The sequence below is a fragment of the Xenopus laevis genome, chromosome 8L (genome assembly GCF_017654675.1).
Source record: "Xenopus laevis strain J_2021 chromosome 8L, Xenopus_laevis_v10.1, whole genome shotgun sequence".
NCBI lineage: Eukaryota > Metazoa > Chordata > Amphibia > Anura > Pipidae > Xenopus > Xenopus laevis.
In genome coordinates, this window is record NC_054385.1 from 29154176 (window position 1) to 29169344 (window position 15169).

General features: G+C 36.6%; 1 protein-coding gene and 1 long non-coding RNA gene across 2 annotated transcripts in view; one reads left to right on the forward strand and one right to left on the reverse strand.

The window, feature by feature from the left end:
* The window catches only part of LOC121393141 (threonylcarbamoyl-AMP synthase-like), a 77857-nt gene that overhangs the window by 60497 nt on the left and 2191 nt on the right, over positions 1–15169 (forward strand). The window contains exons 2-4 of the mRNA XM_041572612.1: positions 13016–13209; positions 14168–14330; positions 14718–14883. Coding sequence (XP_041428546.1) covers positions 13033–13209; positions 14168–14330; positions 14718–14883 — 506 coding nt within the window. The 5' untranslated portion in view covers positions 13016–13032. The remainder of the gene's footprint in view (positions 1–13015; positions 13210–14167; positions 14331–14717; positions 14884–15169) is intronic.
* Positions 1222–8001, reverse strand: LOC121396957. The gene is made up of 3 exons (XR_005963276.1): positions 7637–8001; positions 3116–3189; positions 1222–2210 (listed from the first exon to the last, which is right to left on the reverse strand). It is a non-coding gene; the product is annotated as an uncharacterized LOC121396957 (long non-coding RNA).

A 15169-nucleotide genomic window follows, 5' to 3' on the forward strand; every position in this document is an offset into this window, starting at 1 on the left:
AATGCAGACCAACTGAAAAGTTGCTAAGAATAAGATATTCAATAACATGCTAATAGTTACCTTAAAGCAGTGATCCCCAACCAGTAGCTCGTGAGCAACATGTTGCTCTCCAACCCTTTGGATGTTGCTCCCAGTGGTTTCAAAGCAGGAGCTTATTTTTGAATTCCAGGCTTGGAGGCAAATTTTAGTTGTATAAAAACCAGGTGTACTGCCAAACAGAACCTTAATGTAGGTTGACAATCCACATAGGGGCTACTAAATGGCCAATCACAGCACTTATTTGGCACCCCAAGAACATTTTTCATGCAAGTGTTGCTCCCCAACTCCTTTTACTTCTGAATGTTGCTCACGGATTCAAAAGGTTGGGGATCCCTGCCTTAAAGGTAAGGTAGCTCTTGGGTTCTCTTTTTGCCTTTCCTCTCAATAAACAGGGGGGTTCAGCAGAGGGTTAACGCAAATTGAAATTAGGCAATTTTGAACGTTTTGTTGCCTAACTGTATATAGCGTTGTGGAAGGGGGACAAAATGTTAAAAATGTCCCCAATTCAGAATAAATGTCTTACCAAACTCCCTGTCCTTTCAAATAGCACATCCATAACAATACAAAAAATGATGCCGACAGGGCATCGGCAGGCGAAAATTTGCCTGCGTCAAAAAGTTTTTGACATATGTCAGAAAAGTCGATTGTGTCAAAACCGACGTGCGTCAACACTATTTGGATGCCCATTGACTGCGAGTTTTTTGGCGAAACGGGAGAAATTCGCCCATCACTTTTGCCAAACCTGACTGAATTACAGCATAAGATATATATGTGAATGTGTGCATATTTATTAGGGGTTAGGGGGCAAACCACTGTAAGATACAGGTATGGCATCCGTTATCTGGAAACCCTTTATGCAGATGGAGTCTATGGATATTTCTGGATAACAGGATAATTAATGCTTACTAGAAGCAAAACAATCCTATTGAATTTATTAAGGGGGTTATTATCAAATAAATAACAACAATAGTCAGTGCATCTAAAAATCAGTCAAAAGTAGTTAAACATATTTATTAGGACATAGTGGACAATGGCCTAACGTGTTTCATGTCTGTTGGGGCACTTAATCATATGCTGTGAGTCTATGAGTAAGTGCCCCAACAGGCACAAAATGCGTTAGGCTGTTGTCCACTATCTCCTAATAAATATTTTTGTAACTTGAGTATTCAAGTTTTTCCCCCTTATTGTACAAATTTGAGTTTTTTCAAGGTACAAAAAAAACTCACAAACTCGACTTTTGATAAATAACCCCCTTAAGCAGCTAATTTAGCCACATTGGTGTTGGTGAAGGGGAGCCAAATTCCTTCTCTGACCATTATAAATAGATTTGAACTCTCACTAAGCCAGTTATTAGGGCTGCACTGTGTCAATTGACAGAAACCATTCACTTCTTATCATCACTACCAGAGGGCCGGGGATTATTTCAAAACTGAAAATAAATGCATTCAAATGCAGTTGTGACACATTATCCTAAATAACTTGCATATAAATAGACGTATTGTATATGACTGTAGGAATTCACCCGTATCAGTATTTACCAATATAAAAATGAACATATGTGACTAATTGTCCTGGCCTAGTGGAATTTACAGTCGGTATCATACGTCACAATCTTGTCTAATGATATGTAATCAAAAGCACATAGTTTGCCATTAAAGTTTCCCTACAGATGATACAAGATTAGCAGGTGTGTCAGAATTTAAAATAATGCTTCCTACAGTATGCAGAATTAAGCACCACAACCACGTATTGTCTCAACATGAAACATATATTAAGGATCTTGCGTGTCTATGACTCAGCCAAACTATCCTGGCAGAATGGAAAAACTGAATTGTACACAGCTTGGCAGATACCCAAATAACCTATACTGATATACAACTTCAACCTGTTTGGAAAGTGATGGAAATTATTTGTGATATAAAATATCACTAAAGCGTCTGATTAAAGGGGTAGTTCACCTTTAAATTAACTTTTAAAATGATGTAGATGGTGATATTCTGAGACAAAATGCAATCGATCTTCTTTTTGTTATTTGCTTTGGAATTATTTAGCTTTTTGCTTAGCAACTCTCCAATCTGGAATTTTAGCAGCTTTAAGGATGCTAGGGACTATTTAGCCTAGTAGCCGGGCAGTGGTTTGAAAGACAGACTGGGATATCAATTGGAGAAGGCCTGAAAACAAAGATAAGAAATAAGAAATTATAATAACAATACAGTTGTAGCCTCACAGAACAATAGATGGCTTTTAAAAGGATTCTGTTACAGGAAAACATGTTTTTACCAAATGCATCAGTTAATAGTGCTCCTCCAGCAGAATCCTGCATTAAAGGAGTGAGCTAGGTTTTAAAGGCAAACTAAAGTCTAACTAAAAAGTCTAGCTAGAAATGTTGTACATTATGTTTTGTGCTTCTGTACCAGCCCAAGACAACCACAGCCCTTTAGCAGGGAAGATCTGTGTCTCCAAAGATGCCCCAGTAGCTCCCCATCTTCTTTTCTGCTGATTTACTGCACATGCTCTGTGTTGCTATCACTTACTGAGCTTAGATACTCACAATATACAGTACACATAGAATATAAATGTGACAATATAAGGCTGATTAGTAATTAATACAGATAATTACTACATGGCATCACATAAACCATTGCAACTAGCATCAGAATTGAATTATCAGCCCTGTAGCATCAGCATATATAACAGACTAACCTCATTTTCTGCTTGATAATTTACGACATCCCCTATGCTTAGCTTCTCAATAGCTGCTCAGAGCCCACTGAGCATGTGAGTGTCACAGACACTTTCCAAGATGGTGACCCCCTGTGACAAGTTTGAAGCCATGTATCACTGCTGCTATTGAGAAGCTGAAACTGTATGCTGGTATATCAAATATGGCATTTTTAAGCCATATGATTTTTTGGGTTTATACTCCTTTAAAATCATATATTTTGGAAAACATTTGAACAATTTTTAGAATATATTTGTGGCTTGATCTGGGTTGCTGCAATTCCCATGTCAGCAGGAAATATCTATAAAGAAGAGGGAAGTATGTAGTAAGTAGATACATCTTGTAATTTCATACCTGGCAGATCTCCTTGTTTTAATGCTTGCATGGAGCACTCTATTTCCTGGTATTCATGTGACTGATTCTATTTCCTATGTGGCAAACAACAGAAGCCGTGTCATGCTTTATGGCTGAGATTCTCAGCATCAGAACCTGTATCCCACAAGAGCGTTTTTCTTAAACACGCGTTTATATTACTTTATATTGGCATCTATTTACTGAATTATATGAGTGTCATCTACCTGAACTTTTCAGCAGTGGAATAACTAGTAATTGGACCCCACAGCAACATTATTGGGCCCCTAAACGTATGCAGTTGAGATGTAGTTATGCAAAAAAGTTTGTTACTTTAGTATAAACTTAGCAAAGTTACATACCAAGTGATGACAACACATAGAATTGACAGGGCATGTAGATTAGTATTGTGTAAACATAGGGCAAACTCCACTGAACCCCCATGGACCGACTTATTAGAAAATTAATTAGTGGAACTATTTATATTAACTGGTTATTGCAGAGTTATGCCCCGGCTTTTCAGTAAAAAGATTAGTGAGTTTGAGCTGTGTAAAAAAAAACACATGTATAAAGTTGAACCTTTTGTCCTAGCAAAGCCCTCCTGCCTTCTAGCAGATTGTTTGTATAGCGCACAAGCGGCGTGGAAGGAAGGGCTTCCATAGTTAAAAATGTGTCTATGGGTTTCTGATAAATTCTTTATTTAAGGGGTGGCATCTGCTAGATAGTGGATACTTAGGGGCCGATTCACAAAGGGTCGAATATCGAGGGTTAATTAACCCTCGATATTCGACTGGGAATTAAAATCCTTCAACTACGAATATCGAAGTCGAAGGATTTTAGCGCAAATAGTGCGATCGAACGGTCAAAAGATTATTCCTTCTATCGAACAATAAAATCCTTCGAATCAAACGATTCGAAGGATTTTAATCCAACGATCGAAGGAATATCCTTCGATCAAAAAAAGTTAGCCAAGCCTATGGGGACCTTCCCCATAGGCTAAAATTGAGTTCGGTAGCTTTTAGATGGCGAACTAGGGGGTCGAAGTTTTTTCTTAAAGAGACAGTACTTCGACTATCGAATGGCCGAACAGTTTTTAGTTCGAATAGTTCGATTCAAAGTCGTAGTCGAAGGTCGATTCGATGGTCGAAGTAGCCCAAAAAACACTTTGAAATTCGAAGTTTTTTTACTTCGAATCCTTCACTCGAAGTTAGTGAATCGGCCCCTAACTGCCTGATCAAGGTGCACATGAGTGAGTTCCAGCAGGGCAGCATTTGCATCCCTCCAGACAGAATCAGGGAGGCCTATTTATTAATGGTCAGATTTTAGTAGTTTTAGAGGTTTTTGAAACCACGACTAAACTTAGAAACACCATGGGGTTATTTACTAAACTTGACTTTATCTAATTTTTTATTAAAACAAAGTTAACCAAACTCCCTTCCACAAATTGAACTCATTTATCAATAATTTTTCTCAAAAAATCGCGGAATGAATATATGTTGCAACAAAATCAGGCGTCAATTTGTATCGTATAATTGAGGCTCTGAAAACTCAATTTTATCGAATTGTTGCTGCAAAAACTCATCAGATTATCTGACAAAAACCCAGACTTTATTGGAGTCTCCAGCGCAGATCATGATGTCAAGAAACAACTTCAGGGACAACTACCATTGACTACAAGACCTCAACAGGTATTTTCATCCGGATTTTTAGTAGCTTTGGGGTATAATAAATAAATCTCTAAAAATTTGAGTTTTCCCCTTAAAAACCTTGATCAGATGAATGAAAGCTTTAATAAATGGACCCCTAAAACTACAAATGTCATGCCATTTATTAAAAGATCTGAATAAAAAAAAGGACAAACTGGAAATCCTCTAAAAAATATGAATACCTCGAAAACCTCTAAAAATTTTAGTTTTTCAGACATTTCCTAGCCAAAAAAATGAAGACACAGCTATTCATCTGTGGCTTTAGGGTAGTGAATGCTGTTTCTGTTTGAATGCTGTCGATTCAATTGTATGGATGATTAGGATACAGTATATTGCTCTGTCTGAAGCTGTAGATTATGCCAAGGAGAACCTTTTTTTTCAATAGGATCAAGATACAAGATACTGTTCAGAATTAGGAATAGGTGCTTTTAAATGACTCAAATATTTGACGAAAATAATAACTCTAATAAAGGATAGTGATGGACAGCCGTGAACTGCATGAGAATCTATTTTAAAGTTGTGATTCATGAATTTCAAATCCCTGCATTAGGCAATATGCAGAACACATAGATGCATGGAAATATTTGTCACAATGTGTTTACTAATCCCATTATTTTAGGAAACACACCATAAAAAGGCAGATAACAGAATTATAAGGGGTTTCTGGATAACACTTCCCAAACCTGGATATACAGTGAATAAATTATCCCCTATTGTAAAATATAAGGATATTATAAGTCACGAGCAGTTCCATGACATTTATGTATTATAATATACAAGTTTTAGAGTCATGTGACAAAAATGACATCACTACTCATCGTTTATAACTGATGACATCACTAGTCACCGTTTATAAGTATATAATTTACAAGATATTCATGGCTTTTGTGTATTATATAGTGAATAAAGTACCCCCTTTTGTAAAATATAGGGATATTATAAGTTACCAAGGAGTTTCATGACCATATAAAAACACGAGGCCGAAGGCCGAGTGTTTTTATACAGGTCATGGAACTCCGAGGTAACTTCTAATATCCTCATATTTTACAACTGGGGGTACTTTATTTATTATAATACACAAATTTCAATGAGTCATGTGACAGAAATGACATCAGAACTCACCGTTTATAACTGATGACATCAGAACTCACCGTTTATAAGGATATAATTTACAGGATATTCATGGCTTTTGTGTATTATATAGAAATAATAACAGGCATATGCAGATATGTTAAGAGGATGTTTGGTGCAATTAGCTTATTAAATGCTCATACCTACAATAAAATAGACTATCGTCCCCTTTAAATAGACTTCCAGCAGCAAAAAGAAGCAAAGCAAACCAGTCCACTGCATTACAAATGTGTTATACTGTATAATGCATGGTGGGGTTCTCCCACCATGTGCCTCACCAGCTATTTGTGCTCTTCAAACTTGAGATTCCCCTTACTGCCAATCACAAAAACAATATGTCAAGACAAACTTTGTGAAATCGTCAAATTCAAAGTTTTTACTAAAAAATTGTGAAGTTCCAACGATTTCACAAAATATAATTGTGAAAAACGGAAATCGATGCCAGGGAATTTTTGCAGCAGATTCGCGAATTTAACACCAAAATTTGCCGCAAATTTGCGCCAGGCGAATTTATTCGCCCATCACTAGTTTTGAATAGAACTTGGTTTTTTTTCAAGATGTTGCATATGTAACTTCAGCTCAAACTCAGCATCTGTATGTGATACAGTTCAATGCATCCTACAGTGTCCAAGTTAGTACCCAGTAGTGAGTCAAAGTGCTGAAAATTGAAATGGAAATCACATTTGTTTACACTTGATCCCACATCTTGGTTCTTCTAATTGTGGGAGAAGGAGGAGTTAGTTCAGTTCCTAGCCCGTGATTAAACTCCATGAATGAACTGCTTCTTATCAATAAACCTGAGACTAAAGCAAATGTGTAGAATGGGGGGGTTGTTTATACAGAGCTCATTACTGCTACTTGCCTTTATTACAGGAAGGAGGTCAAGCAAAACAATGATCAGTTCATAGAGTTCATTTAAACTTTTTCAATTATTTACACTTTTTTATTCTAAAGATAAGAATTTAAACTGTAATCTGGTTGCTAGGGGGTTAATTACCATAGCAACCAGGAAACAGTGTTTTAAATCTGTTTACAGCGCCAAGGGGCCCAGGAATATTAGGCTTCATGAGTTAAATGATTCCCTAGAGTAGAAAATGCCCATAACCACAGACTGTCAGAGATCCATGCAATTTATTGAGTCTTTCTGAGCAGCAATCCGCCCCAGTAAGCGTGTCATTTGCTAGTCAAAACAATCGACCCATTGATGCAGATAACATATACATATGGTAAATTGACCAAATATTTTATTATCTCCCAAATGGCAACAGGCAGCAGGAAAACAACAGGACAACAAAAATGAGATTTGGCTTTCACCCTAGGTTATTGGAGTGTAGCGTCCCAGTATAATCAGACTATGTTCATTAAATGAAAATACAAACCCACTATACAATATTTGTGCACATGCCAAGAATGTTTGTACTTACATGTAGTTGTACTGTGCATGAAGTCACAGCAGCTGTGTGACAGACGGAGGCACGACAGATAATATATGGACAGACACACAGATCTCATTACATTGTATTGAGCGTATAAGTGTATAGTCCTTGCTAATATAAACAGGCTGGGAGCCAATGTGATGCCCCAAACAGTGTCTAACCTGCTGTGATGTGGCCAGAGAAAGAACCCCCATGCCCCCTGCCATGTGTCCTTCACCTGCCCAGTTACACACATGCACATCATGAATTACCCGTAACTTTCCCGACAGCTGCCCATCTTCAGTGGAGAGCGAGAGCAAGGTGCAGTCAGTCGCAGAAGAAGCAGTGATGGGCGCAATGAGATTCACAGGGAGACAGGTGCTGGCTTGGCTGGCCAGGGGGTATCAGACATTGTTTTGCACAAGTCCAGAGCTACTGAGTCGGAGCAGGCACACATCCCTATCTCTGATAGAGAAGGAGGGAGGGGGTGACAGTGAAGAGTAACAGGCAGTGCAGTTACTTCCAGGGTCGATCCATCTTCACTCCCACTCCCTGGCAGGTTCGAAAGTCACACATTCACGAGTTCCCTTAGAAGGGAAGAAGGATCTCTGGTAAAATCAGGGTATATACAGGTATAGGCTCCATTATCTGGAAACCCATTATCCAGAAAGCTCCTACTTACAGGAAGGTCATCTCCAATAGCCTCCATTTTAATCAAATTTATAAAAATAATTTCCTTTCTCACTATATTAAAAAGACATTAGCTTGTACTTGAACCCAACTAAGACATACAGTAACTAATGCTTATTAGGGTCAAAACAATCCTATTGGATTTAATCAGTTTACATTTTTTTTAACAGACTAAAGATATAGAAAGATTTGTTATCCAGAAAACCCCAGATCCCAAGTATTCTGGATAACAGGTCCCATACCTGTATATTTTTTTTGGAAATATAACTAAATGCTGTTTTCTCAGTTTCCAGCAGATGGCAAACTAAGATCGATCTCGATAACAAACTAGTTATCTCTCGATAACAGAGATCAGATCTCAACCAATAATGTATGTGCAAATTTGTACATTTAATAATATAATAATTATAAACTACTTGGGAAATACATTGCTAATTATTCTTACTAAATTAGGAAACCCTCCCAGCATTGTCTTCTTTAGCTGAACTGACAGCGGTAATGGGAGTTAAAGCGGTGTGCCTTGCAAAAAGTCCTTGTGTACATTGTACAGGTATATAAGATCACTTATCCAGAATCTCATTATCCAGAAAGCTCCAAATTTGTACTTTTTTTTAAACTGTCCTACTTCTCTGCATAATAAAGAGTACCTTGTACTTGACGGTAACTAAGCTACATGAATCCACACTGATGGCAAAACAAACCTGTTGGGTTTAATGTTTAAATTATTTTAAAGTATAAAGAACAAAATTAAGGAATAATACAAATTTCTGGAAAACCACGTTCTGGATAATAGGTCCCATACCTGTATAAATTTTCCAAATATGGGATACATCTATTAATACTATATGACTGATATTGCAATTTAATTATATGTATTATGCTTATGCATTATACTTAAAAGACATGTAAACGACCTCAGCACAAATGTGTGCATAATTGTTCAGAGTGCCCTACTAAGCAAGTATGTCGTTTATATTGATGGTGCTGCTGTTTCAAATTCATTATAGTAGCAGGGTAAAAATTGCTAATATCATAAAAACTAAAAAAGTGCTAAGATTAGCACTCTAAGCATACTTATATTAAATATATTGTGAATGTTTATATTTACTTTAGTATGTCCAGCTTCATGCTTTTTTTGTGTCACAGAACTCCTTAGTAACTTATAATAGCTTATATTTTACAATAGTGGAGCATTACTCCCTATATATATACCTCATAGGGGCACAAGCTTAGTTAAAATAATGGCAAACATGGTATCATACTAGTTATGGTTATAAAAAGCCACCCACCCACTAAATTCAGCCCTAATTCCCCATTACCTCCCAGTGAAATGGTAAGTAAAGTAAAAAAAAAATATATTAATTTCTACAGTAATAATAAATATTAAAATAAGCTGAGGTTAAGGAAAGAAAGAAAATGAAATGACATGTAAAATTAAGAATATAGGCATTAACAGCTGCCAAGCCCTGATATGAACACTTGTTGGTGAATACAATGCAAGTCTAAGAGGGAGCAGTTTCAGAGGCTTTATTGCCATGTTTTTGGGCTACTTTAAAAAACAAAAAGTGTAAAGTACCCACAAGAGCCCCCTGTGCCATTACCCTGAAGGGGAAACCGAGCTGTAGAAACACAAAAAACCAACACAATGGTTCTTAGTATGATGTCATTTCTCAAACGTTGCATCCATCAAGTTTCACCAGTTTCCTAGGATATTTCCTGTTTTGTTTTTACTGATCTAATGGAAACAATTTTCAGTTTACTTCAGTGACAGGAAATTTCCCATGTGATTACAAATAGTGACAGAACCAGTCCTGGGAGCAAGTTGGCTAACCTTGTCTCCTACAAAACAATCACCTTCTTTCATTTGCTAAAAGGACAACTGATTTTTAATTCGTTTCAGGCAGAGAGTTTCTCTCACTGCAAATACAGATATGGGACCTGTTATCTAGAATTCTCAGGGTCTTATTGTAATTTAGATCTTCATACCTTAAGTTTACTAATAAATCATTTAAACAATAAAGAAACCCAACAGGATTGTTCTGTCTCAAATAAGGATTCATTATTCATATTATGTAAAAGGTACTGTTTTAATTTGATAAAGAAAAAGGGAATAATATCTAATTATTTCAATTATTTGATTAAAATAGATTCTATGGAAAATGGCCTTCCTGTTTTGTGGAGCTTTCTTGACAATGGGTTTCCGGATAACGGATCCCATACCTGTACCCAGAAAGGAAGGAAAAATGATGCTAAAGGGACAATTAAAGAAATCTAGATATATTTCCAGATAATTTATTGTTTAGTAATTAGAATTCAAAAATTACTAAATAATATTGTTTGTCCGCCATAAAATGTATTATCCTTTCAAATGTAAGTGCCACATTGTTACCCCCATATCTTACCTTGTTGTCACTATTTAATGATCTTAGTATGCCATGCCACAATTTTAAATAGGAGACACACTGGTGTTCAGCTTAACTATGGAAGCATCTTTGGAACTAAAGTACCTTTAATGATTAGAATTAATATCTGCCATAATTTCCACATGATGCTCGTTGCAGCTGCTTATGCAAATGAAATTGTTCTCCAGTTTGGAACATCAGCAGCAATCTGGTTGCTACGGTACAATTACCCCAGCAATCAGGAAGTTGTTTGAATGAGAAAGTGGAATATGAATAGGAGACTGTCTGTATAGAAAGATAAGCTATAATATGTTACAATAGCAATCATATTGTAGCCTCACAAAGCAATCTTTATTTTTGTTGGATACCGGGTCACTAACCCCCATTTGAAAGCTGAAAAGTGGCAGAAGAAAAAGAATAATAATTCAAAAACTATAACAAAACAGCAATAAAGACCAACTGAAAAGTTGCTAAGAATAAGACATTCTATTACATGCTAAAAGTTAACATAAAGGTAAACTAGCTCTTTGAATTAAAAACTGGACAGATTTGGGTTCTGTTACTTGCCTTTCTTTTAACAAACAGTAGGGGGTTCAGCAGAGGGTTAATGGAAATGGAAATTGGGGGATTTTTAAAGTTTTTTTGCTTGACTTCATGTAGCCTTGTGGGAGGGGGATAAAATGCTCAACATTTCCCCCAATCAAGATAAATGCCCCACCAAACTCCCAGTCCTTTCATATAACATATCTATAACGCCATAAATCATGTGCCGCTGCACTTTTAAGTGATTGACCCCCCCAGTCATTTTACAGCACCAGGAGCATGGCAGCAATTCCTATTGACTTTAAATGGGGGGGGGGGTTTAAAAGTTCTGTCCCTTTCTGTGGTGCCAAACCTGACTGAATTACAGCATGTGGTATATATGTGTTTGTGAATATTTAATAGGGGTAAGGGGTCAAACCATTGTAAGATACAGGTATGGGATCCCTTATCCGGAAACCCATTATCCATATTCTATGGATCTCTCTGGATAACAGGTTTACAGATAACAGATCCCATACCTGTATAATTAATCCTTATTAGAACAAAACAATCCTATTGGGTTTATTTATGTTTAAAGGAAAACTGACCCCTGTACTAAAAAAGCCCCCCTTTAACTGCCGGGCATTGCATTAGTAAAAAAAAAAAAACCTTAACAAAAATCTGACCCTAAAATACAGAGCAGCGCAGCGGAGCTCCATGACATCATCTTCCACTGCTTCGTATTCTTTTTTTGACTGATTCACAGTGTGGGGAGGAAGAGGGGAAATGGGGCAAAGACAAGCAGTTAAGGGGGATTTTTTGGTACGGGGGTTTCGTTCTCCAAACAGACTTATTGTATGAAGATCCAAATTACAGAAAGCCCAGGTCCTGAGCATTCTAGATATTAGGTTCTATGCCTGTACTAAAAAAACAAAAAATTTTAAGAGAATGTATTGTATTGTCAGCTCCTTTATAGCAATAAAAATAGAAATAATAATTAGCAGAATGTCCCAAGCAGACATCATACAATGTAATGCCCTGCAGGGAGTACATATGAGAGAGGGAAATTAATTCATTTAATGAGAACCTTGACTGATACTGATCAGAGAAGGAAATGCAGGTAAAATGGAAATACCAGTAGTTAATTAGGTAAGCAGGTATGGCTCCTCCCAGTCCCTAGAGAGAATATAACCTGCCACTGACACTCACAAGGCACTGACTGCTACACTGGGGATACTGAGAAACTTGCAGCACCCGACTGGAGCATCACTGCTGGTAAGTCAGAAACAGCAGAGGGGAGGACTTAATCGTCTTTAGAAATGAAAATGTATCTGCAAGATCTCCTGGATATCTTTCTTATATGTTACAATGTCATTTCACTGTATTATTATATACTATCCATGTACTTTAACTATGTTTAGAACTCTAACTCAAAATGGTTTGTTTTATATTTTATTACAAAGAAAATGAAGAGAATGATACACAAATGTTCCTTGAATGGCAACAGATCAAACTTACCTACCATTTCTGCATCAACAGCATTCTAACTAGTTAAAGTGATAATCTATAGAATGTGGTTATATCCTTATACCCGGTATAATGAAAGCTTTAGCTATCAATTTCATTCTTTATTCATGGGGCATTCATTGTTGTAGAACAGTATATATGAAAAATATTTATTATACAACAAGCAAATGCAGGGTTTATTGTGGCAGGGGGAATTGTCAGAATCATTTACCATATAATAAATCATTTCAAGCACTAGGAGATAGCAATGGGCGATTAAAACTATCAAACTACCTACAGATCAGCATTGTATTAATTAGCTCTGTAGTTAAACACTTTTTATGCCCATATTCCTTTGTTGGGAAGATGTATTTACTGTTTATAAACAATTTAGAGGACCATAAGAAGAACTCATACAACTGCTGCTTCTCAGAAATGATATGAAGAATTAATGAACTGATTATTTTTGTTCTGTTGTAGTTTGTATTTGTATTGATTGATAATATTGATTTTATGTATTGTGTTTTGTAGAAGCAAGAGCCACAAAAATGAAGGAAGTTGTAAGCTCTTGTATCTTACCACAGTCCCACCGTACAAGCAGTTTGAGGACAATTGCTAATATGCTTGATAATGGAGGAGTGTGTGGAATTCCCACTGACACTGTCTATGCCCTGGCAGCTTCCTGCAAGCACCCAGAAGCTATCAACAGGATTTACTCCATCAAGGTAAGTAGCCATCATGAACTGTAAGTGATTTTGTCTACACGCAACAAAATATTTATAGGGATGGATGAGCTGGAGGAAGCTCCTGGAGTATAATTCTCACCAATTCTCCTACTGAAAGAAATGCTGTCCCTAAGCATCATGCTAGCCAGAGTGTGCTCTAACTGTATCAGAACATATTATCTAACTCATATTAAATGGGTGATTCAACCTAAGTTAAGTTTTAGTATATTATAGAATGGCCAATTCTACACAACTTTTCAACTGGACTTTATTTTTTTTCTTTACTTTTTCTAATAATTTCACTTCTTTTTCTGACTCTTTTCGATTTTGAATGGGGGGTCACTGACCCCATCTAAAAAACAAACACTCTATAAGGCTTCAAATGTATTGTTATTGCTACTTTTTATTACTCATCCTTCTATGCAGGCCTTCTCCTATTTATATTCCAGTCTATAATTCAAATCAATGCATGTTTGCTAGAGTAATGTGGACCCTAGCAACCAGTTTTCCAAAACTGCAAACTGGAGAGCTGCTGAATAAAAATCTTAATCACTCAAAAACCATAAATAATAAATTATGAAAACCAATCGAAAATTGGCTTAGAATATCACTCACTACCCCATATTAAACATTAACTGAAAGGTGAACAAACCCTTTAATGTGTGACCTGTTAAAAGTGACTTTAACAGACCATAGCTAGGTTGTAGAGTCAATAAATAATGAAAGTATTCCTTTGGTTGAGTTACAGAATAGTTGTAAGAATAGTCAGTGGAGGAGTAACAAGCAATGATCATGGGATTGGAGAAGAATGGGTTATACAGGGTGATACTGAAGTACTAAGGGAAATTACAGAAATGCAGAATTTAATATGACTATTAAAGGTGCAGGAAACATCTGCATACACTCTCCGGGAGAAGTATAAAGCTAAATATACTATATATGTTGGCTTCTTTTATAGGAACGTCCATCAGAAAAGCCTATCTGTATCTGCATTTCCAACCTTGACCAGCTGAGGGTCATCAATCCCCCGTTCAGCCCCTTGCTGTGGAACTTCATGGATCTTGTATACCCTGGAGGCATAAGCTGCATAGTACAGAAAGGAGAATGGCTTAAAAAATTAGGTATGTGAATATTTCTTTTTTTTTTCTGTTGAACATGGTCACTTTCACAAAAAATCAACTGAGTTTGTGAATTTTAAACCCAACATATACCATCAAACATTATGTCCATCAAAGCAATAAAAACAAGAACAGGCCAATTGAAAAACACAAAATGATTTGCTAAATAATTAATAAACACAGTCAGTAGTAATTTATTTTTAGGAAATTTTATTGGCAAATGAACATCTGGGATTTATTCTGATGAATTGTAAGTCTTCCCTTTTCACCTCTGTAGGCAATCTCCCTAATATATCTCATTTGGCAATTGGGAATCAATATATTTCTAATAGCGGACATCACTTCAACAGCCACAGGACTTTTACTGATTATTCTTCAATTGTGTTCCAGGTGTCGGTCCTGCCTATGAAACAGTCGGAACTAATGACTCCATCATGATAAGGGTCCCAGACCACACAGTCACCGCTCATCTCACAGACATGACTGGGCCTTTAGCTATCACGTCAGCCAATCCAAGTGGAGAAAGTGATAGCACTCATCATGATATGGTGATAACGTAAGTGAGGTCAAAATGTAGCTACATCAGGTATTGGACCTATTATCCAGAATGCTCGGGAGCTGGGGTTTTCCTGATAAGTGATCTTTCCATAATTTTGAACTCCGTACATTAAGGGGGTTATTTACTAAAAACTAAAACTCGATTCAATCTCATTTTTTAAAACAAAGTTGATCAAACTCCCTCCCATGAAATTGAACTCATTTTTCAATAATTTTTCTCGACAAATTCAGAGTGACAAAATGTTGCAACAAAATCGAGCATCAATTCGTATTGTACGATTGAC